This window comes from Pipra filicauda, unplaced genomic scaffold (assembly GCF_003945595.2).
Source record: "Pipra filicauda isolate LSUMZ 115617 unplaced genomic scaffold, ASM394559v2 scaffold21_size4447388_pilon, whole genome shotgun sequence".
NCBI lineage: Eukaryota > Metazoa > Chordata > Aves > Passeriformes > Pipridae > Pipra > Pipra filicauda.
Window position 1 is genome coordinate 592,109 of NW_024104332.1, and position 24,597 is coordinate 616,705.

The window sequence follows — 24,597 nt, forward strand, 5'->3', positions numbered from 1 at the left end:
CTCCTACACTACTTAAGAGGGAAACAAATTCACTGTTTATTCTAGGTAAACACATAGATTTCCAAAACATTGGTTTTTCTGCCCTACTCCACAAGGTATTGAGTTTTCAGCAAAACACAGGTCCAGGTCACAAGCTTGACTGTCAGCTAAATTAAGTCTGAAGCATCTGGACAGGTTACTGCGTGTGAGAGTGCTGTGACACCATCAACTCTGTGTTTCTCAGAGGATACTGGCACCTTGCTTTTCACACAGCACCCCACAGTACTTGAACACAACAAGCAATAAATCAGATAGCTCCTAACTCTAATAGCCTTTCTTCCTATATTCTGTATTTCTGTAGAGTTTAATCTGTTATCAGGGTGCAATGACTTCTTTCAGGAAAAGTGATTATTGCTTTTGCACTTAATTCACACGCAAAAATACTTTAATGACAAGATCCATCTCGTTGTTCTCCCATTGCAATCTCTTCAGAAAGAGTCCTTGTAACTTTCTGCTTCCTAAAATCTCTCCAAAATAGTCCTTGTAACTCTCACATCAGAATCCGACCACCTAGGTGGGACACCCCACCACCTGATGACAACACAGCAGTCAAGATGGGACCACTGGAGCACAGTGAAGCTGGTCTAAGCCTTCCTAGGGCAAGAGGAGCAGTTCACAAGATTTTGCACAAGTTTACTGCTTTATTTAAGCAGTTCACAAGATCAGCAACTTCACATTCCTCAGTGAAGGAAAGCAGGGAACAGGTTGATCAGGATGGCCCTCAAGGAGATGTTCCTCATACCCTTCCTTTGCCCCGTGCCTGTGATATCAAACTATCCTGCCAAGACTGAGGGACTGCAGTTACAGATGGACAGAAAAAGATGAACATAAAACACATGTGTGAGAAGAGAGGAACTAACTACTACCTTCACTGAAAACGACAGCTTCTGGAAAAAAGGAAATTGTCGTCTATGTTACCGAGAACTTGTGAAGTGCAGACCAATACGAAATTATTTTCATAGCAGGAAAGCAAATAAACTGCCCAAGTGCATAATGAGATTGGGCACACAGCCATGAAGAGCTATAGGCTGTCATTAATTATGGAGGTACAACTCTTAAAGCCACGTGACCCAGGAGAACAAACTTGTGTACCTACAGCTTTTCCAGACACCGTTCTTCATTGTGAAATGCTATTCTCCTTAGCAGAACTGAAAACATGGGATCGAACTCAAGGAATGAGAGAGGCAGGTTGTGTAAAACGGTAATGGTTTTTTAGAATCTGGTCTTATTTTCAAGATATATTTTAGAAGGATTTCTTTACAACATTTCTAACAGGAACTCAACCATTACAAGGAAACCCCATACTTCTTATTACTTGAGATGGTCATCTGCTTAGGAATTTATCTTCTCCATTCTAGACAGCCTTATCACAGTTCAAATAAAAATATTAAATATAGTTTACCATCTACTTGTTTGCATTCTCATAGAGTTATGAGTAACAACTCTCAGTACTGCACCATCAATTTTTTGCTATCCAAATTGTAAAGGAGTTCTTAAAAAGCACTCAGCACTGGTTTACACACCACTGGTGGTCCAACATGATCCATGATATGAGCAAAGGAGGCAGATCCAGAGGGCTGGCATTTACAAGGGGGGCTTTTGACTGACCACTGGCCCTCAGTGAATGCTGGTAAGGGGGAGCTTTTGCAGCTTTTACATGAGCCAGACCTGCACCACAGCTAAAAATTACTTCAGCATCCATCAACAGCAGTAAGCAAATACTGAGTGCCTTTGAGAGTTCCCAGCAAAAATACAATCCCTAAAGCATACTAATATTAAATACTGAAGAAAGGATTTCATACCTTAAATTCCTCCAAGATTTTGTAATTTTTCCCATGATATTCACAAAAGTTTTTCACTTCTTTGCATTCCGGACAGCATCCATTGTGTTCCACTTTTGTACACTTTGGGTGGATTTTAGGGCATTCTGGTTGATCACAAACAGGTCCATCCTCAGTACAGACACAGGGACAGTTGGAATGTCCCGGGAAAAAACGTTCTCCCAGTTTGTACACAAAGCCACTGTCATCCACACAGCCCTTCCCCCGGTAGTCATCAAAGATCAGATTGTCATTACTGGAGGTCTGGTCCCCTTCATCAGCAGGATAGTCTTCATGATTGATGGCAGCTGGAGTGACCAAACCAGGGATTACAAACAGAAGTATCCAGGCTTCATGAATATGAAGAGCCATCCCCCTCCTCAGCTTCTCCATGGGATCTCAATGCCAGATACAAACAGTGGCTTCCATAGGGACACCAGTGTTGTGGTCTGAAAACAAGTATTTTTAAGTGAGAACAAACCCAAAGTTCAAGGAATATTGGCTTATAAAGGTCATAGGTTCAACAATCACCTAAGAATAAATCAGAGTTCTCAAACTGCATAGATAAATATTACTGTTTCATTTGAATTAAGCCTCTTCTCAGTTATTGTTACAGAGAACAAAGCATGTGACATACATAACTTGGACACTCATGCCTGGAAGCATATGCCCACAAAGTATCTTTGAAGAAATGGTGGCTCACAGAATCATCTAATTTTTACTCTCCTCATTTGTCCAGTTGAGTTTCCAGATGCACCAGAAATTAAATCAGCTGCCTGAAATCACATGGTGAGTGGCAGCTTGGAGGGTTTTGAACCCAAGTTTAAGCACAGTCTAAACCTCCTGCCATGGCCACTGTCCCTTGGTGCTACACAGGGTGAACAGCCCACTTCATTAAACTGGGTGGGAAACCTGAGCAGAAAAAGGAGTTAAGCATGATCTGCTGTCAGATCTGCGTCCGATAAGAAAGACGGTGCTGGGTTATACTTGGGCTGTGAGAGGTGGGAGAGTATAGAATTTTATATACAGCATTTCTGAAGAGGGACTACCTGGGCTATCAACACAGCCCAGCCTGCAGCAGGTACCTATAATCCCAACAGAAGCAAAAACACAGTTCACCTCCTCCATTATTCAGCATTTCAGTAATTCCCAGAGAGAAACGCGGAGACAGGACGTTAAATGCCTTCATAAGGCATAGAGCAGCTGAAGTGTGTTTGCGTGATTAAGCCGAGCCCTTCTCAAACTTTGGGAGCGATGCAGCACGGCCCGACCTTCGGCGAGCTCTGCTGAGGCGGTCGAGCGAAGGATCGACCCAGGGAGGGAGAGGAGCTTTGCACTGACCCCCGGGAGCCAGGCGCCAGGCGAAGGCTCCGTGCCGGTGTCTTGGGAGCACTTCTGGCTTCCTACAGTGCCACATCACTGCCACCAACGCACTGTCCAAATCCCTGCCACTAACCTGCCTCCACACCAGCCCACGGGCAGTGCAACCCCGGCAGCAAACTGGTTTCTGACCTCTCTTAAGAAAACTGGGCAAAGTCTTACAGGAAACTTTTAAATGAAATGAAATATTAGCTTTATCTGGATTGAGGAACTACGGAGGTAGATCCTGGCACAAACCAAAAGAAGAACTGTTGGGACGTGCGTGTCATCCCTTCTCCTCCTCCGTTCCCAGAGCATGCACACACAGCCACACACAGTATCCACAAACATGCATTAACCTGCACACACAGGCAAACACGGACTCCCTCCCAACCCTCTGAGAGATATTCCCTATGCACTGGGATTTTTGGTGGACTGCAGATGTTCAGCAATTAATTCTCCCTTAATTGATGCAAAAAAGCAGCAGCAGAAGAAAGCTTTAATCCTAGAGAAACAGCTAAGGGATCCTATTGACAAAGCAGTTTTTCCAAAGCCACAACAGAGGGAGACACCGGATATTACACAAGCTTTATCAAATTCAAAAAGATATCTTCTTAATTGAAGTACTAGCTGCGTTCCCATCACAAGGACTATGCACCCCGTTGTTACTCCTATCAGCAATATCTATTGTAACATGCTGTTTGGATATCAAGTGATTCCTGCAGATACGGCTGCTTTACATATCTACAGAGCAGAGAATCTCCCCACCTAAATGCTACAGGTAGGTTGCAACATTGCAGATCTGTGGGCATTTTAAGGGGGAAAAAAAAAATCAAGCAAATGAAGTAGTTCATATCTGAGGAAATGTGAAACAATCAAGAGAATTTGTTCGAGTTTGATGAAGAAGCTCTCCAAAACATATATATATATATGTAAAAGTTCTCCACAGATCATAAATAAGAGCACTGTATTTTGCTACAGCAGCCGAGACGTCCCATAGCAACTCACAAGCGATCTTGGAAATCAGACAGACTGCAGACGTCTTGCACGGACAGATTTCAACAAGTAAACAAATGCTGCTCAGCTCAGAATTAGTTTACAGCTTGAACTTTCTCATCATTTCTCCTCAGTTAGAGAGGTCATAATCGTGGGTAAATCTGAGTAAAACATTTCCTTCTGCCTTCCCTCACCCCAAGTGAATAATTCACACTTACCTAATCAGGCTCGATCTGAAAGCTGAGAGGGGTCACAGGCCAACAAGGACTGAAAGGTTAGAAACAGATTAGTGAAAGCAGTTCCTCCTAATCACGTTTTCGGTGTTGACTCACGGACAATCCCTTTTCCTCCACCTCCCATCGCAAGACAGGGGAGCGCGGCAGCCCAGCAACCACAACATGAGAATTAAGCTTTAACCCGGCGCCGAGGATTCAGAGGGAGCAGGATTCAGGCGGTCCGGAGGCTGGGATGCCGCGGAGAATCCCCGGTGCCAGCAGCAGAGTCATCGCGGCGAACTTGGGCTGCATCTCCTCAGGTCTCGGGGCGGGGGGGGTGTGAGAAAACAACCCATCTCTGTCCCCTCCCTGTGCCCGGCGGATCTCCTGCGGCTCCAGCTTTGCCACGGCGGGGAAAGGGGGGGAGCGAGCGCGGGTTAGGCGGGAGGCAGGCGGGGGAGGGCGGGCGGAGGAGCCCCGCGCCCGGCGGGCGGGCAGCCCCCGCTCCCCTCCGGGGACTCCCCAGGCCGGGGGCCGGGCATGCCCGCGCCGCGCAGCTCCCTGCCCGCTCTTATTACAATTAATTTTTTCTTTTGGGGGGAGGGGGGAGAAGAAAGAGGGAAGAGCAGGGAACAAAAAAAACCCCAAAATGATACAGGGGCGGAGCGCCCCCGCCCCGGCCGCTGCCCCGCCCGCCACCAGCTGGGGCGACGGCTCTCGGCTCCCCTCAGAGCCGCCGGCTCCCCCTTCAGATCCAGTGGCTCCCTTCAGATCCGCCGCCTCGGGCTCCCCTCAGCCGGGCTCCCCTTAGCCCGGAGCCCCCAAGATCCACCGGCTCCCCCCTCACCGCCGCCGGATGGGGCTCCCTTCAGGCGGGTTCCCCCAGGCCCGTCGGCTCCCCTCAGATCCACTGACTCCCCTCAGATCCGCCGGCTGGGACTCCCCTCAGCCCGGCTCCCCTCAGGCGGGCTCCCCTCAGCCCCTCCGCGATCCCCAGCTCCGGCTCATGCCGCTGCCCCGGCGGTGTCCGGGAAAACATCCCCAATGGCCGCATTATGGAAACTTCGCCTCATCTTCCCACAGGCGGCTGCGCTGGGGAAGGGGCGCCTCGGCTCCCGTGTCTCGTGCTGTGCTACATTAAAAATCAATCTCCTTGCAATTCGGCTGCGCTGTCATTAGGCGTCATTGTAAAGCTGTTTCTCCAGAAACCACCGAAGGAGAGACTCTTGGCGCTGGGGAAAAACGCGGGGCCAACAGAAAGAGGGAGAAACTGGGGGGGGTTTATTTGGATAAAACGCCGAATAACGCTCCGTTTGGGCGCAGACATTAACGATGAGCCTGCGAGCCCGCAGCGCGGTGCTGCCCCGGCCTTCTCCGGCAGCGCCGAGCGAGGGAGGCGCTCAGGTCCAGAGGCAGAGCCTGCCGTCGGCGCCCGCGGACAGCAGGAGCCGCGGGCCGTGGAAGCGCAGGCAGCGCACGGCGCCGCCCGGGCCCCGCAGCGCCGAGAGCTGCCCCGCGTCCCGCCGCAGCACCCGCACCGAGCCGTCGCTGCTGCCCAGGGCCACCACGCCACCTGCAAGGCAGAGCAAAGGCATCGAGGTTGGCAAAGGCCGCGCAAGAGAGCGGCGCTCAAGTTCTGAGGTCGTGGTTTTAAAGACACCCCCCCCCCCACGTGTACTCCTGTTGGACGGATCAATAACGGTGAGATTGGATTTTGCAGCGATGAAGCGAATCTGGAGACCCCAGTGTTCTCCTCATTAGGAGCACGGCTGTTTTACTTATGTTTGGACACAGTTATTCAAGCCCAGATTCTGACACACAGACTGAGCACCAGAGAAGTAGATGCTCTTCTGATACCTGGAGGTATCAACATCAGACATGCTTTTAGTGCTGCTTTTCTTGTACCACTGTTAGACATGAAGATGCGAGTTTTCAGCTGAATTTCCAGGTCAGGCTCTAACTGAACTAAGGGTCTTGCTCCCTTATATCCTTATGGAAAAATCCGACGATAATTACATTGTTAGTATCAAATTGGGTCTAACCATAGGAAAAAAATAAAAGAAAACCTAAAAAAGGTTCTAAGGAGTTCCCAGTTTCCATGTGTTTATTTACGAACCAAACTCAGTTTTCATCACTCTTAAAAAGAAGCAGAATTTGTTTATAAGTTTATCGTCTTCATCCTTAAATAAAAGCAGAGGTAACAGCTGGTGATATGTTTGAAGCACCTCTTACTTACCTAGCCCCCAGATAAAGATTCTCTCCTTTAAAAATGAACTATAATAATCATGAGTTTCACGTACCAAAAAAAAAAAAAAAAAAAAAAAAGGGAGATCAATACACTCATTTTAAAGCTGATGTGGCCCTACCAACAACAGGATCACTCTACTGCCAGCCATGATCTTGGTCAAACACCTTTTTCTATTAGGAGCAAGTTCAATATACCCTCCAAATGATTACAGCTTTTTATGTATCAAGATTTGCTCTCTGAAAGCAGACAGCACCAGCAGAAGAATAATTAATATGGACACTGACAAAGTCAGTCTGGCACCAAGGTCATCATTTTGGGGAAGATTATGAAAAACAGGAGATATTTTGCTATTTTCAGTCATTCAGGTTATTCACCAAGTGGCCAATGGGAACATACTGCCCAACAGAAGTGAGTATGGAGGAATCTCTCCCAGTTTTAACAATATGGGAACCATAGGGCCTTGGGTGTGCCTGTGTGATGAACAGTTTATCCAGGGAATATCCTGTCCCTCCATTCAAACTAAGTCATAACAATGATGTTCTCTGCTCTGCCCATGAAGATCTGATGGCTTCATTTCTCCATTTATCAAAGGAAACACGTAGCCTAAAACACCTTAAAAATGCACCGAGATTATTTAACCACAAGTTATGCTTGGTGTGGTCCTGGATATGTGTGCAAGAACGGGAACTAGGAAGTAGAGCTAACCATGATAAATATGCCCTATTTGCAAACCTTTGTAACTACCCGACTTCTTCAGCTAGAACAAAGCCTGACACAGCAAAGATCGGTAGGATGGATTAGAGTGTCCAAAGCAGCAGATGTGAATATTTATTATAAACTCTCCTCCAGCAAGTCTTTGCTGACAGAAGCATTGCATATGGATTTCACTTGCAGCCAGACTCTCCAGGCAATCGCTGGATGACTTCTCTAGGAGCCAAACAAATGCCATTTCACCTGGAGCCCTGACACCGCAACAGCTGGGCAGGGGGTTAATGTCACTCTCAGCTGCTCAAACAAGTTACGAACCCACTTGTCACAAAAAGAGAGGGACAGGAAGGAGAAAAGATTTGGGCAGCTGCATTTCCCTTCCAGAAAGTAAGGGCAGGACAGAGTGACAACTAAGACAACAGCTTAGGCTTCTCAGTCACCCCCCGGGTTGGCAGCAGGGCAGGAGCAGACCCCAACTCTGCATTTTTCTGAATTCTTTCTAGATAAGTCATATGCCTGAAGCCAAACAATAGCACTCTCATCCCACCAATATTCTGACAGTACTGGGAATGGACAAAACCAATGGGAAAACAGAGACAGTAAAAAACAACTGGCTAGAAGGTGCAGTAGTAACCTGCACCTACCTCCAACGTGAGTACTCACTGGGGAAAGGACTGAGATGCACAAGGCAGCCCTGGTGGAGAATGACTTTTTTCATGTGAATTTTTGTTCCCTCAGTTGTGATTTGTTGCTACCCTTGACCACGAGTACAGCTACTTCCTTGCTCAGTAGCAGCAGGATCCACAGGCAAATGCAAGCAAAAGGGGAGGGGAATGCACAAAATGAGAACATCTCATTTCCGTCACCCTTTATGTCAACCCTGATCTACAGGCTCATAACAATTTGCTCATTATAATGTAAATTTACTCCCTCCTTCCTTCCAAAAGGAGATGTTTTGCTTTGGAAAGAGGGAACAAATTGTGTTTTATTGCTCTTTCAAAATGTTCTCCAATTAGGAAAGCAAACAAAAACTACTACATAATTGTCATGCAAAGCTCTTTTTTAATGAAGGATACTTACTTGTCACTAACAAAGGCACTTTGATATAACACTCACAGGAATAGAAAAGCCTGAAGATAAATTTTTCTTCATACCTTTGACCCAGCTGTCAGGTGGGGCTGGTTTGTGCAAACTCACTGAACTCAGCAGTTAGGCTGATTTGAATTGAGATGGACAGTTTCTGCTTAGAAGATACAAAGCCTCCAAAGCTTCTGACCTGTAGATCTCACAGCCTCCAGGTCTCCAGCTCATGAAGAAGCTGCTCTGGATCTGCTGATGTACCTCCCACATGGGCAACATGGGGAGCTAAACCCACGCTTTGCTCTGGCCAGTCCTAAACTCAGCCTTCCTCAACCTGGGAGACAGGAGTGATGACAAAGCACATTGCCACGACAAAGAGAGCCTACAGCAGCAGCCTTTGTACCAATTACAGCTGATTTGCTGTTGCCCATTGCTAGAACACAGGTACTAATTTTTCTGATGTACCCCTATTATGTCCTTAGAATAACATAAGCTCTGACCATCTGGCCACTTGCTTCAAAAAGGATGCACTGAGTTAGAAAAGGTAAAGAAAGGTAGCAAAGGCAATTAAGAGTACAAACAACTTCTGTGCAAGGAATCATTAAGAGAGATGACAGCTTAGCCCAGAAAAAAACCTATTTGTGCACTAAAATGTACTTGGCTGATGGTGCTTTCTCCATGTGCGAGCCTCAGGCTTCACAGTGAGCCTGTGATACCGCTGCTGTTTCACTCCCTGGGGACCCACAGAGGAATCTGGAGCTGAGGCAGGTCCCAACTTACCCCCAGGTGATGGTGAAACAGGGTTTTTGTGAAAATGCTCCTCTGAATCCTGTCTGACGTGGGAGCTGGGAGGCAGCCACAGGAGCTGTCAGGAGCAGCACTGAGGGGGACATGGAGTCTCTGAACCCTCCACCTTTCTCCTTGGACTGACTTGTCTTTGAGGAATCAGTGCCCTTCTGCTCCCTGTCTCTCCCCAGAACTGGACTAAGCTGCTGCTGGAGGTTTCCCAGTGTCCTACAGGGAAGAGCTCTGTTCCTGGTCTCATGTGCTGCCTCACCAGGCTGCCGTTTCCAGACTGGCAACACTCTTGGGTTTAGGCATTGATTAATTACAAATGCAGTGCTGTTGTTTGGGCTGAAATACATTTGTACTTAAAACAATAAAAATCACTAACTTCCTTCTAGATGAACGATTCCTGCTACTTAAACCATACCCCTACGTTGTTTTCAGACCAGAACTGAACCCTAAAAATCATTTAGTACCTCAGAAGAGATACTAACATTTTAGTGTGGTTTTTTTTGTTTGGTTGGTTGTGTTTGTTTGTTTGTTTTTACTTTTAAGACAGGTATCCAACTTTGGAGAATGGGGTAATTAAAATGAATTATCTTTTTATGGAAATCCATCCCTGTAAATTTTCCAAAGACCCATAACGTTATGGGCTTGAGCAAGGCCATAACCATAAAGTGTCAAAAGCAGGAGTCTGGCAAAAAAAAAAGAAAAAAAGAAGTAATTTTACTGGAGTCTCCACACTGACCTAAACGTGAGCTTAAAAGCAAAGTTACTGCATTCAGTGAAGCTCAGTTGTGTTAGATATAAGTAAGCAACATGCTTTTTCTCATCTGCAAGGAACTTTGCATACCTGTGCTGCTGTGCAAATCCTAATGAACCAAAGCCACTCCTGTGAATACAGTATGAAATCCACCTCCTAATATGAACTGGTGAATAAATTTAAAATAGTGCTGGTGTGTTGAAGCAATCTAATTTGTTACTGCATTTCTTCAGAAGACAGAACTAGACAAGATTAATTTGCTGGGTTGATGGCTCCAAATTACTTGGGGTAGAGGGAACGAAACCTGTACTTGTCAAAAGACAGTTTGACAATTTATATTTCGTAAGAGCCTAACAGAAATTACAGCCATGATTATTGTCTTTTTTGTACAATGAATTTTGAGTGAGACCTTGCCAAGACCGCACTAAGCACTGCTTTACATGTTCAAACAGCTGGAAACAGTGTCATCTCTGGAACAGACCACCACCACTCCTCCTCACTGGCAAGTGCTTTATAGACACATTGAAGCACTGAACTATTCTTCAGGCAAATTAATTTACAAATTATGTAACATTCCATTATCTAATATTCTGAACGTTCCTGTTTTAGCAGACAAGTACTTAATGTTTCTAAAAGAGTCTAGCATCTTAAATGTTAATAAAATAGTATTGTAACGAAAGTCACAAACTCCACAGCTGTCTGTAGCTGAGACATTCAAACTGATAACTAGCACTGTTTGCCAGCTCCAACTAATTTTTTTCCAAAGTCTCAGCAAACAATGTGAGCTCTTCTGCTCACACACAGAGCAGAACAAGGACAGTGACAGATCGAAAACTCTCCTCTCTGTCCCAGCAGCTCTTACTCCCAGAGCAAATGGATCAGTCGAGGTGCAGGAATTGGACAGTTCCTTCTAATAAAAGTACAGTGGCTGCTTTAGACTTCCTTTCAAATAACTCAGACATGGTAACTTTCCCAGTTTAAAAAATAATTGCACTGCCTAATTGTAACCAAGGCATTCATCTTCACAGACAAACCCAGTTACTTCTTGTTTCATTAAAAATATAACCTTGTGTGGATTTAAGAGATTCTGTTTATCATAACTGCATAGAGAAGCTTGAGACCATTCTTGATGGCAGAGATGAAATAACATATCAAAGAAAGAAAGCAAGAAAAGCTTTGATCAATAGGGAAATGGTTTTTATACACATCAGAACCAATTTAAAGAATTCTCTAGGATCAATTTAGATAGACAGAAATGCTTCTCAGCATTTATTACCTGTGGAGGGAATATTGATCCCATCCATTGATTTCTCCTATGAATGTAGAGCAGCATCTGATTTTGTTGTGTAGGGTTTTTTTCCCGAAGATGCCCCAAAGTGGAAAGTATCAAGAAACTACTGATATTTTAAGGATTTACATTAATGGTTCAACCAATGTCATTACTCAGAACTTTTAAACTCTGTTCAAGAATAGTTAGAATGTAATTTAGCTTAGTTTTGGCCCATAACTGTTAGTCAATGGAATTTATTTTAAGAGACGGGTATTTTTTGAACCTTACTTACCAAAGGCTACTAATTCATTACACAACACCTTGTATCAAACATATTTTCTTTTGTATTCCCTTTTAAACAGTAATGCCTCTTCCTCTGATAAGGTTATAAATTGCACAGCCCTAATGGATTCCATTCCCCCTGAATTAAGATCTTTTCTCATTATTGGAGCTACACCATTTGCATCATCATGATGATCACTCAACCTCGAGTCTCCTAGGAACGGGGCACCTCTCAGGGGAGGTGTAAAAGGCAAAAAAACCCAGTTCCTGCCTTGAATAACCTGCACTACAATGAAAAAACAACCAACCACAACAAGGAATACAGCAGATAGATCAGACTGGACAAGGCTACAGACAATTATAAACTTAAATATCCATGATCACACTGCCTGCTGTGTTATGGCAGCAGGAGTGGACTTGGATTTGGAGTTTTGCCCATGCACTGCACCACATAGTGGTGCCAGGACCCCCCCATACCAAGGCTGTTGAGGTGCCCAGAGCACACCAAGAGCAGCACGACTGTCCTGGTGCAGCCCCAGCCTGGACACAGTGTGGGGCTGTGGGACCTCCTGCTCCTGAGTCGGCATCGCCTGTGCTGGGGAGAAATGCAAACTGGGTGGGCTTGGATCCTCACCTGGCACATGGAAGGAAAGCACTGAGTTGCTTTACTGATATAGTGACTATTTCTCATACACTACCTTTTGCTTAGGAATGCACTTTTTTGACATTGCTGTAAGTCCTCCATTCTCAAATGTGAGTAAAACCTCCTAAATATTCCTCTCTTGGAGATTATGGTGATCCCCTCCTCCCTTTGCCTTCACACCATGTTTATTTAGATCTTCCATGGGAAAGGGCGTAGAAGAATACTCTTGAGCAGGTTGTAATTTACTTGCAGCAGTTCACTAAATATGCTCAGTAATGGAGACCAAAAGGCAAGCTGGGAAAGACAGCAGCAGTCCAAGAATCTGCTGATACAGGTGTTTAATATACTGGTACCAAAATAAAATCCTTTTGTCATTCTCTCTAGTGACTTTAGAAGTATTTAAATAGACATAGATTTGGTGAAGTGTATTAGGGAAAATTAGCTCATCTCACTTGTGACTCAGCTTATGTGTGTGAAGTCACTCAATTCAGTGCAGTCATGAGCTTAGATGACGGCAGGATCACAAACACATCCATTATTGCACTAATGAGTTACAGCACCAGGTCTTAAAATGAGCAAATTCCCTTTTGCTTGTCTTTTAGCAGTACACTAACAGGCAGAGCTCTTAAAGAGAAAAGCAGCTTTTTAGGCTGAGTAGGAACATTGAGTGCAGGTTTCCTAGACCCAAGTACTAGAAGAAGGTAATAACGGGAAAGTAAGTGCAGAGAAGTTTCTTAGACAAACTATTCAATAGACATTTACAAAGGTGGAAAGTGATTCCCCTGGAACACAGAAAATCTCGAATTACCCAGGCAATGTGTTAACAGAAATTCAATTTGCATCTTTAAAAATCTGCATGGAGAGATTTGGCCTGGATGATAAATGAGTGTGCAGCAGGATGTGGCCTTACACATTTCCCTCGAAAGGGTAAAGGTGTGGAGTAATGTTTGAGCAATGGAAAAAGAGCACTTCCCTTACTTACTTACTTACTTACTTACTTACTTACACACACTTACTGTGTGGAAAATGTGACCTAGATGAAGGGGCATTATTCCTGGAGCTTGAACAGATCTCAGAACTCAACAAATCCTTTTTCAAGCAAGATATCACCACAAAGTTACTCAGAGCAAAGAAAACATTTATCTGATAGAAGAAAATCCTTTATATAAAAAAAGTTAAAGCCCTTTTATAAGGATTTCTAGACCCAGACCATTAGTGTGAAGCTCCCTTTCAGCTGGACTTGAGCTTGTTTATATTACATTTTAGTTGGTCTTTTGGTAGCATTTTGGATTTTTAAAGTAGTTTCAAAACAAAGCAGAAAGTATTAAAGCAGAAACTTTTGGAGCAGAGGCTTCAAGATGTCAAAACCTTTCTGAATGTCTTAATAACGCATGCTTAAATATATATTCAGAATATATTAAAAATGATATATTGGGAATAAAGGGGAAACTTCTTCTGTCAAGGACTGGATTTTTTTATGAAAATTGCTACCAAAGAAGAATATTTTCTGCATATAATAGGAAGGCATTTGTCTAGTTTTCAGAGTTACCTAGAATATCTGTGTGTGGGCACACATGTAGGTCTATGTTTCCAAGTCAATCTACCTTGAATTAAAAGACAGATGAGGACCAAGACATTCTGGCAGAAATCCCTGGATTGCTACAACGTGTGGGACCTCAGTCCCACTGCGCTGTTCCAAAATCAGACATCCCAAAAGGCAGCATTTGGTTTTTGTATGCCCACTACCAGGGAAGGTGTGAGTGACACTGTGTCACTGGGGAGCTGCCTGGAGCCCGCCAGAGCAATAACTTGCTGGCTGAGAAACTCCCGAGGTGACAGCAGTAATGGTGTTGCTGTAGTTGTGCTTGTGCTGCCCAGGGCAACAACATGACAAAAATGTCACATTTTAAGAAAGCAATGGAGTAAAAGAGTAAAGATCAGTATCACCTGATGCTCTTCAAAAAGGAATAAATCACCATAAAATTATCTGCAGAGGTTGCCAAGCTGAAGCTCTGCTTGCAAGGAAACTTTCTGAATGACTTTTTATGTGATGGCAAATGCTCCAGAGCATGGTTAAGGTTCACATTAAAATCTTGTTCTGAAGAACAAGTTCTTCTCTTCTGTTAAACTTACATATTGGAAGTAGCATATCAAGTGCAGTGGTACATGTAATATTATCTCCATAACACATTAGCTGTTTTCTTGGGTGTTTCAACAGCTACGCTTATGTTAAATAAAAATTTTCATTAAGAAAAATAAAACTTACTGATGGGATAACTTAGAAAAATTAAGTCACAGCAAAACTGCTGTCACCACAAATTGAAAATTATTCTAGTTTTTGCTACAAGTGAGGTCCCTGAATACAGATTTGGGTGCTTTCCTCTGAACTTCCTCCTTGACTGCAGCTGTATGTATTTTAGGCATCAGGATGTCTCACTTTTAAGAATTCAGTGAAGTTGAGCAGTGTATAAAAAAAAGAAAAATTCCAGGTATGCAGGACTATATCTCTGACTAATGGAAACACTGTTTTAAAAGCATTCAGAGAATAGAAGATAACCTTTGTATGAACACTCTGTTCCTTCTCCTTTCCTCACTCCCTACTTTCAGATGCCTGCAGTCATTCAGTTAAAGCCTCCCTGATCCTCCTTCCTCTCTCAAACGATAAGATGGATATGCTTGTGTTACAGAAGATGAGACCAGGATGTGAACAGTGATTTATTTTTCCCTTGGACAGCATATGCATCATCCTTTCCATTAACTCCAAAGGAATGACCAGATGTGTAATCGCTTTTTGACGGGGAGTGGGATTCATCTCATCTAACCTTGCCATCCCACAGCGGAAACCGAGCTGAGCAGGGAGTTCATCCAGGCTCCTTCTGCAGCTCCAAGTGAGAAAAACTCCCTTTCCAGGGGAACTCCCCTGCATCTCTGAGACAGTGATCCCAGGAGAGGGGCTCGGCACTGACAGAGGGACCCTGCACAGCTCACTCTCAGTCGGCTGAGGTGAGAAAAAATCCCCCCCAAAACTCGCAAACAGGCACCTCAAAGAAATTTTCAAAGGCAATTCCCTCATTTGCACTGCTGGCAGATGCGTAAACCAGAGCTTCTGAAAACGTAACTAGGCACCTGCATCCATCTCCAGGTGCTTAAATACCACCAAAAGTCAGACTTACATAGGCAATGACCTCTATTAAACCCAAGTGTTAATCATTTGGTGCAACTCTCGTGCTGTGGCAACAATCCATAATTTCAGTAGCGTTTGATAGCAAAGCAGATCGTGTGCATCGTCAACATTTTGTAACCCTATTAACTCTGAGATAATGGACTTGTCTCTGCTATATTTCTAAGCTTATTGAAATGGACTGTAATTAGCACTTTCTTTTCTTATACAAATCTCTTGACCCTCAGAGCCAGTTCTTACACCACAGCTAATAACCACTGCCGGTGATCAAAGCCAGAGATGGAGGTGGACACAGACAAAGGGTTTGCCTACACAGACCTGGAAGCCAAACTTCAGTTTACTTCCAGAGTTCAAGCAGGAGTCATAAAAAGTACTACTTCAGAGAAAAAGCACTTTTGAGGAAAAGTAACATTTAGTTTGCTTTACCTCAAAATGTTCTGCTTAAGTGTTTTACCTCTGAACATGAGAGGTTTACCTCTGAAAGAGAGGTTTGGTGCCCTTATGAGCCCAGAGCAGAACCTCTGGGTAAACACCACAGATTCCGAATGCTTTTTGCACTCATCTGTCTTTCCTAGCAAATAAGATCAGGAAACACTTCTGTTTTGTCCTTAAAGATCTGTTGTTGTTATCATTATTATTTCAAGCTTAGAGGCTGATCTAATGTAACGTGGATTCTGGTTTTTGTCAAGTCCTTCACTACCCAACGCTTCCTGGAGAGGGAGGCTCATGTGGGGCTGGTTAAAGCCCTGCCGAGGTGGCTGGGAAAGCTGGGAAAGGTGGCCTGTGCTGTGTGTGCCTCCAGCTTAGCCCGAGGTTACCCTCCTGACTTTGCTGTGCCCCATCTATTGCAGCTGTTTGGGCATTTTCTGTGGTGACTGGAAAGAGATGAGTGGGATAAAATATGCCTTGCAGGTCCCCACTTTCCTTTCATTCCATGACTCCCTTGAACAAATTATCTCATTTTTAGGTAGCCAAATCTCAAACATCAGCTCTAACAACTCTTAAGGTTTTTTTTATTTTTGTCTGTTTATAAACTTCCCAGGATAAAAAAATCAGAGGTTTTTAATTGTAATCAATGCAGCTTTCAGATGTTTTCTACACTATGGCAATAATATAAGTGAAACAGAGCATTGCAGAATGACTTTTATCTTTCTTCCACATTACAACTAAATAGTATTTTACCATGGTAGTAAAAACAGACAGACACACACACAGGAAGACTCTGAAAACAAAACAAAACAAGCAGAAAACTGGGCTTAATAAAATCTTCTCAAAATAAAAGCTCAAAGAGGCTGCCTTTAACATGAGCATGTTATTGTCAACAGTGGCATCTCTGTTCAGCTTGTTCCCTTAACTAAGCATTCCTATTACTGTCATTCCTTGGGTTGTCATACTCACTGCCTTGACAGCACAAACACTATGCTGTAAAATCTGTCAAAGAGGCCAGTTGATTTCCTACATCTTCTGACACTTGCAGGTCTTTAATATCAGGCTGTCAGAACACCTAAGAGAAAGGCGGGTGCTTCCCCGTTCAGGGCTGTTACTGTGCCTACCATCACACATACTTTAATCATTAGCCTCATACTACTGTGAAATCCTGACTTCTGTGTCCTTGGAGTCCCATGCTAGAAGATGCTGCTGGCATAAATCTATCGTAGAGGTTAGCTGGCTCACTTACCCATGGAGTGCTATTTGTAAAATGAAGCCTTTATGTTTTACAAAGCTTATATAGTGTTTTTTAAACTTTCTTCTGTGACTTCTTTTTTTTATTTTTTTTTTTTTTGGAGAGAGGAGCTGTAGTAGGTGTAACAATTACTCAGTGACAGGCGTAGGTGAAACTCAGCTGCTTAAAATAAACCTCTCTGTGCCAGGACCCTTTTGTCTCTAGGTGTACTCATGGAGCAGATGAGCTCAGTGGGCAGTAAGTTTTCTTTAATACAAAACTTTGATTCACTATTAAAATGAAACTGAGAGAAGAAGAACAAGAGTAAATCAGACCAGAACAGTCCCTGGCCTTTAAATGCTCATGTTCTCACAGGGAGGAGAGCATCTGTAATCCTGCTCCTGCTTTGCTGTTGTCCCCCACTGAGAGTGAACAAACTAGTTCCTGGACCAACGGTTATCCTGGAATTGGCATTTTTTAATCTCTCCTGTTCTAGCATTACACTCGGATTAAAAAAAAATAAATTCAAAGCTGTTAGAGGAGATTTTATAGCCCCCAGATCAGGGTGCTGCCCTGAGATATAGCAGTCTCTGCTACTACTAACAGTCAAATGGATCACACAGTGTGACACGGTGCCACAGAAGCCACACGTCTATGGCTTTAGGAAACCCCTTTCCAAGGACAAAGAGTGTGATAAGCAAAGCACATACTTCCAGGTGGTGTGAGTCAGGTAAGCCACCATAGGTGGATGTTTAGGTAGGTTTAAGTGACTGTATTGATGTTCCAAGAGTTTCTGTTCACAGAGAAGAGAACAAAAATTTAGGTCTTTAGTGCTTTAATTGCCAAAGAACATTTGCTGCAGGAACCTAATAACTTTTATATGCATGAATCCATGAACACCCCACAAGTGCATTAGCAGAGAATCAACAGAGTTGTGGCTGAGGCAGAGGTAGGATGAGTTTGGAGATCAGTTCCAATAACAGCCTTGCTCCCTGCCAGCACAGTTCCATTCATTTCCCCGGGGCTCAGCTCCCCACTGCAACAGAAACCCACATCACTGCTTTGTCCAGCAAATCTCCTTGGGCCAACTGGGTGGTAACTCTTACAGCTTGTCCAGTGGAGCCTCTGGGCATTATTAAAAAATCATAAATCATCATGGAATGGTTTGGGCTGGGAGGGACCTTAAAGATCACCTAGTTCCTGCTGGAAGCCATCAGCAGATCTGGCTCTGTGCACATCAACTGAACCAGGGAGGTACCTCAGTGTCCACCCCCTGGGGCCGCCCCGCGCCTGCCGCTGCCAAAGCGCTCTCCCCTCTCCTCAGGGGAAGGCTGAACACGGTCAGGGAATGTGGCCTGGCTGCCAGTGCTCCCTGCAAGGAATGCTGCATCTGTCACAACGGCACTTACGACACTGAACCTCTGGATAGCATCCAATAAAAATCTATGGGGAGGTAATGGGACGTAGCTGCAGAGCGTTTAAAAGGAATCCTGAGTTAATATAGCTCTGATGGTTCCAGGTATACATGAAATATCTTGTAATACTACAGCTAAGTGATAGTTAAATAAACAACAGAGGTAATTGTGGGATACATTAGAGGCTCTGCAGATTTATGGTACCTTGAAGGCAGCTCGTTGCAGAGCTCCCTGCCAAGGTTTCCAGCAGGGTTAACACTCTTGACTCCTGTGCTTTCAGTGTCTGAAAGATATGAATTGTTTTTCACTCGCTGTCCTGGACTGACTGGTACATTGCTGCTTTTATTCACAGCCAGAAAATACTTTTAATTCTTTATGGATTATTCATCCCTCGCCTGAGAAGCCAGCATAGGTCAGGTCTGACTGAGTTTGTTTCAGACCCTGCAGACCAGCTGCTCTTTCAAGCCTAAGTCCACGATGAGTAACAGCTTCCAAAATTAAAATGCCCTTCTAGACCCAAGTAGTTTCTCATATATCAGATTAAGATATAAAATGTCCCCTGAACTGTGTTCCATTTCCTTGAACTTGCCATTTGCAATACTACTGATTGCTTAGAGATGTTGGTTGCTCTTTTCTGTGCTCATAGAGCCAGTTACACACAAAAATTATGGAGACAGGGCTTTGTAAGTCCAATCCATCCCTTTCCTAGGACTGCATAAGTATGGGTAGTTTAAATTATTTTCATTTAAATCCAGGTTTCCAGAGCAACCCTGTCAAATAGAGGCATCCACCTTTCATTTGCTGGATGACTTCAGCTAATATTTAGGCTGTCATGGTCCCCTAAAGAGGGAAGACTGCAGTGTCCTCCACCACTGTATTATCTTTTCTCATTGCTTTTATATTTTGGCAAACTCACGGTGCTAGGAGGTAATTCTAGCTTGTAAGATCTGAGAAGAACTGAATGCAAATCCCAAAGCATATCTTTCATATCTAAATATGTAATTTTCTGCAACCTTCCTGTCTCCACCTGGTTTACTCAAAAAAAGCTCGTGAATACCTCAGTGTTCTTGCTTTCTTTGGAAATGTACGATGTTCCCTAATAGTTGTTTTCCTTCTCCAGCAATAATTTTCCTTCTTCTTGTACTGAAGCTCTACATCTACCTGCAGATTTGTTCTCAGCTTATCCTGGTTCTTCTACATCCTCTTCCTCTTCTACATCAGTCCAGTTCTTTACTCCACACTCCTTATTCTTCGTTTTGTCACCTATGCCTAAAGTGGTCCCTTTGCAAGCCATGGTTTCCAAGTACCCCCCCATCCTTCAGGGACCCAGCCCCTGGTTTGTGAGTTACATATTCTTCTGATAATTTCTAAATGAAACCTTTGTCATTTAGCTTTCTAACCAGCATATCAATGCAACCAGGCTCCTGTAACTCATGGATTACTAAATCACCTAAATGACTATTCTGAGAGGACAAAAAATGATGGTACAGAAAACCACTTACAAATTCCATTCCTCCATGCAAATTTTAAATGCTTTCTGTATTATTCTTAATTAGGAAGTGGCTTATTAATACTGTACTGACATAGTCGTATGAGAAATTATAGGAACTAACCTGAGCTATTACAATGCACAATTTTCACTGTTAGAACACAAGTCCTACTCTTGCAGTGTCACGTCTCTTGGGCCAGCACAGACCCAGCACCTGCCCAAGAAAAGCTTTGGCTATACAGGGTTATCAGCCACCTCTCACCAGAGAAACCTCAGCCTTCGTCTTTCTCCTTCGTCTGTACACAAAGCCTCCAAACATTCTTCTCAGGTAAACAACGAGGGATGATCTTAGGGCAGAATCCCAGGATCCTATTTTATGTAGAAGGAAGCTGTGGGTTAGGTTGTGTTCCTCCACATTGGGAAAACTTTTGAAGCCTTCAAGTAAAAGCTGCAAACTGATGTAGCTCCATTAAATTACATTTGTTTTAAATGAGGCTCCCATCTGGTTCTAGATTTTCTCAAAAGTTCGAGATGCTCAGGATTGAGGTTCTGTTTGCAGCACTATTGAAAGGAAAAACCAGGTTCTACTTTCATATCCAAACTCTCTCCAAGTCCCATATAAATATGTATATTTTTATATTTATTTGTATTGTTTACATTTATTTGTGGGGTTTGTGTATTTACATTTATATATATATATATGTTTGATTCAGATTCAGCTCCTGATTTCCTTATGCAGTACTGATACATTTGCCAGGAAGTTGGTTTGGTTTTACAAGAGCTTTAGCAGCATCACCAAAGCAACCACGCCAGGCTGCATAAATGGAATTTCAACAAGTACTTCTGAACAGAACCTCTTCCCAAAATTGTTTTTCTGTAATTGAAAAATGTCTTTCAAATGGAACCACTTAGCATAGCTCTGAACTGTATCCAGGATGGTCATAAACTGCTGCTCACAGGCTAAGGGCCAAGATTTTAACTTCAGATATAAATGCAGTAGCAGATGCAAACACTGCTAACGCTGAAATGTGGGCTGATGAGCTCAATTTTAAAGGGTTTGTGTCTTTGTTCTCATTTTTGCTTGTAAAATCAAGGAATGTGATAAAAGCAGAGCTCAGATGAAATACTCTTTGGGAAAACTCATAATGAAAACTCTCTCCAGCCGAGGCTTATGGTCTGCCTCAATCTTATAATCCAAGGAGCTTGTAATGGAGCCTTCTTCCAGACTCCCTTATTCTTTATGAGCAATAAACAGGTCAAGAGCCTCAGTTTCAGCTTTACTTCCTTCCATCCAAACATGCCAGATACACACAATGTCATCTTCTTCCCCGACATCTCTAGTGAATCGCATTTAACTTCTCCCTGTACCCCTCTCGATGGCCTCCCCTCCCCAACTGCAACAATTCAAACTTCTTTCTCCAAAGCCATCTCATTCCTTTCGTTGTTTTTCCCCCTTCATTCCACCTGTTTAGCTTTCAATGTCTCATTTCCCTGAGTCACCCAGCAGGTTTTGCACCCAACAATTCCACAACTCAAATAACTTTTTGACACTTTCTTCAAAAACACAGAAGACTCGAACAAGACCAATCGAAACCACTGATGTCAAATTTCCTCCATCAGAAAGCTGTTCAGCAGAGTTCCTTCTGCTTCAGCAAAGGCACTTTGCTTTTTAACGTTCTTCATGCTTTTGGTACTGGCTGTTGGGAAAACAGCCTTTCATGGGACTTACAGCAAATTCAGAAACCCGAAGAGGCCCAGACACGGCAGATGACTTAACAAGTAGAACACAGAAATGTGTCAGCAATAAGCCAAGAAGGCAAGAGAGAGGAGAAAAATGCCTCATATTGTATCAACCTGTTCATTCTTGTTTCTCCCCAAAATCAAGACCACACCTCTATAGGCAGCAACTGTCCCACCCCTTTTACCTTCACTACATCCTCATTATACGAATACAACTCAGGCTTTCACAATGACTTAAGGCACCAAAGTCTCAGCTTCTGCTGAAAGCAAACTGTGAAGTGGCATCCAGCCCTCAGTTCTGTTTCTGGAGAACACCCCTGGTGCACTAAGAACTGCCCCAATGCCACTGCACAAGCGATGCTTTCTCAGAAAGTTTCTGTATTTACTGCAGCTGTTCCTGAGCTAGTATGTCTGGGACAATAAGGATGAGAATTCCAGCAGACAGATGATAATGACTAGAAATAATTTGATATTATCTGTTTCTCTATCACTGCTGGTGGAATATTTTGTTTCTTACAAATCTGGTTTTGGCTCACAATAAATCATGGGTAAATTACTGATTAAATCTGAGTCTTAAAGACATGACTGGTAATAACTAGTATGAGAAAATCTTTTAACTCTTAGAATCTACTGATTAACATATAATTCATGTTATTCTTTTTATTGTTCGAAATACAGTTTAATTTAAAGATAATCTTCTAATCCACTGTATTAAAAAGCAATTATGGCAAGAGTGCATTAACTATGAATCCATTGCACATCCCAGAGATACAACAGTTCCAGGACTCTATTAGAACACACTCATGTGGAGGTGACTGAACAACTGGGGAGGGCATCAGTTAATCCCCTTAATTATTTAATGCAACAGGATTAAATTTGCTAATGAAATTCAGGAAGTTGTTGGATCCTGGGAACACGCTGGCTCACACACCCCCACCACAGCACTCGCTGTCCTGCCCATACTCCTCCCTTCGTCTGCAGTCTGGGGTGCTGAGCTGGTTGTGTGCAGCAGCAATACTGAGAAGGGCTTTCCAGGAACCTTTTTTGTGGAACTTAGAAACTGAGATGCGTGAGGAAGAAACAGCATCTGTAATCAAGCACAGCACCACAAAGCTGCCACAGGCATCTCTGGCCTGTATGAGATACACTGATACGTTTAGGGAAATCCGGAATCCTTAAGTCTGAAGTTTTAGACAAAAGTGTAGAATCCTCTCCAAATTAAAGAAATCAGGAAGAAAGAAAAGAGAAGCCCACACAGATAGAACTTCATTGTTTTGGATGCTAAAGAGAGATTCTACTTAAAAATTAAAATCACATTTCCCCTTAATACTGAATATCAATAATTTAAATACTTAAGTCAGCGAAAATGGTTGAGTATTGGCTCTGCACGAACAGAAGTCAATGGCACATTCAGGATTAGAACCTGAGTCTGTTTCCCAGAACATCTCCTTTTGAAATTCTCTTTGTGCTGCATGGATCAGTTCCCATCACTCCGGCTGCCTCAATAGGATGTGTGCAGAAAGACTTTAATTCCACTGAAAGGCCCGGGTATATCACAAATTAGTAGCATCCTCCACTGCCTGTATATGCAATTCATATACCTGTTTGTCTTCTGCACAACTGTATTCCAATCTTAATTTCATTAGTAACTTGTACTGTGTTTGGATTAATTATTAAATGAAAATGAATATAATTTTATATGGCAGAGATGAAAAGCTTGCCAAAGAAGAAGTATAATTCCCTTGTTGAGGTATTGTACTCACTGCCTCTCCAAGTGTATTATGAATCAACACATGCTCAGCTGAAGTTCTGCACCTGTATCTCAGGTAAAACAACGTCCCCTTTTTGCTATCTTCAAGCTGCAAGCTTTAGGTGGTCTGAAAACAGATTATGGCCCCAGTGGTTTTATATTATTTATTGATATTAGCTGTATCTTGCTAATCCACCCTATGGAAAGAGAGGAGCTTCCCTATTTCAAAGTCAGATTTATCTGGAGAGCTGATTTTTCATTGTTTAAAAGCCTGGCCTAAGTTTGAAATATGACAATAGTTAAAAGAAATCCAGTCTGAGTAGAGATTTGTTCATGTGTACTAATGATTGTTCCTTAAACTTGAGCTCACTGTGATTTCATAGCAAAGGCAAGATAAAAACCTGAAATCATTTCAAACTAACCTGGTTTTATCTGGACTTGTTCTTTCACTTGTGAAAGAAAAATATACGGAGCATAGTAAAAAAATAAGATAAACCTTGGTTAAGTCATTCGAGGCTACACGGGAGCTAGGCTGCTAACAGCAACTAGAGTGGCCAGGATGGGATGGGAGAAATCCCACACTGGATAAAACCAGGGGCATCTTGGTGGATGTCCCACAACACTGTGGCTATGGAAACTGTTGATACCAAACAATGTAAAGAAGAATTAAGCAAATATACAAAAAAAAAAAAAAAAGACAAGTCTATAATAAGCATTTGATGTGGGTTAAGATGAGATGGGACAGCACTTAGAGGCAGCTGTGAGGCACACAGTACTGCAGAGGGGGTGCAGCCAACAGGAGTGGCTGGCTGGATGTAGGAGAAAGGCAATGTGAGGAAGATCATTCCAGAAGACATCTATGTACAAGTGTGCCCAGAGACTGCTGGTTCTGCCAGAATTCAAAGCTATTACCTGGCTAGTGCAGAGGTTTTGATTCCAGCAGCAAAGATGAACAAGTGCTAGCTCTTCACACAGCTGGAATGTCACAGGGAAAGAAAGGAGAAAGACAGGAGAAAGACCCAAAATGACAGTCATCCGGAATCACCCACGGGGGGTGGGGGGCTGGAAATCCTCCAGAGATGATGGATAATGCCCACTGCCTGAGATTTCTGGAGTGGAATGAGAAACAGCATTTCTGCTGATAGATACT

General features: G+C 43.3%; 2 protein-coding genes across 4 annotated transcripts in view; both read right to left on the reverse strand.

Moving 5' to 3' along the window:
• Positions 1-2,267, reverse strand: part of VWC2L (von Willebrand factor C domain containing 2 like) — a 44,092-nt gene extending 41,825 nt beyond the window's left edge. For both annotated transcript variants that reach the window (XM_027735650.2, XM_039381323.1), the window contains exon 1: positions 1,842-2,267. In XM_027735650.2, coding sequence (XP_027591451.1) covers positions 1,842-2,252 — 411 coding nt within the window. In that variant the 5' untranslated portion in view covers positions 2,253-2,267. The remainder of the gene's footprint in view (positions 1-1,841) is intronic.
• The window catches only part of SPAG16 (sperm associated antigen 16), a 380,760-nt gene continuing 358,421 nt past the window's right edge, over positions 2,259-24,597 (reverse strand). Inside the window, exon 16 of one of the 2 annotated variants that reach the window (XM_027735649.2) lies at positions 2,259-2,308. In XM_027735649.2, the coding sequence (XP_027591450.1) occupies positions 2,259-2,308 (50 nt within the window). Of the gene's footprint in view, positions 2,309-5,687; positions 6,003-24,597 lie in introns of those variants that run through there. The other variant, XM_027735647.2, reaches the window with a different exon arrangement.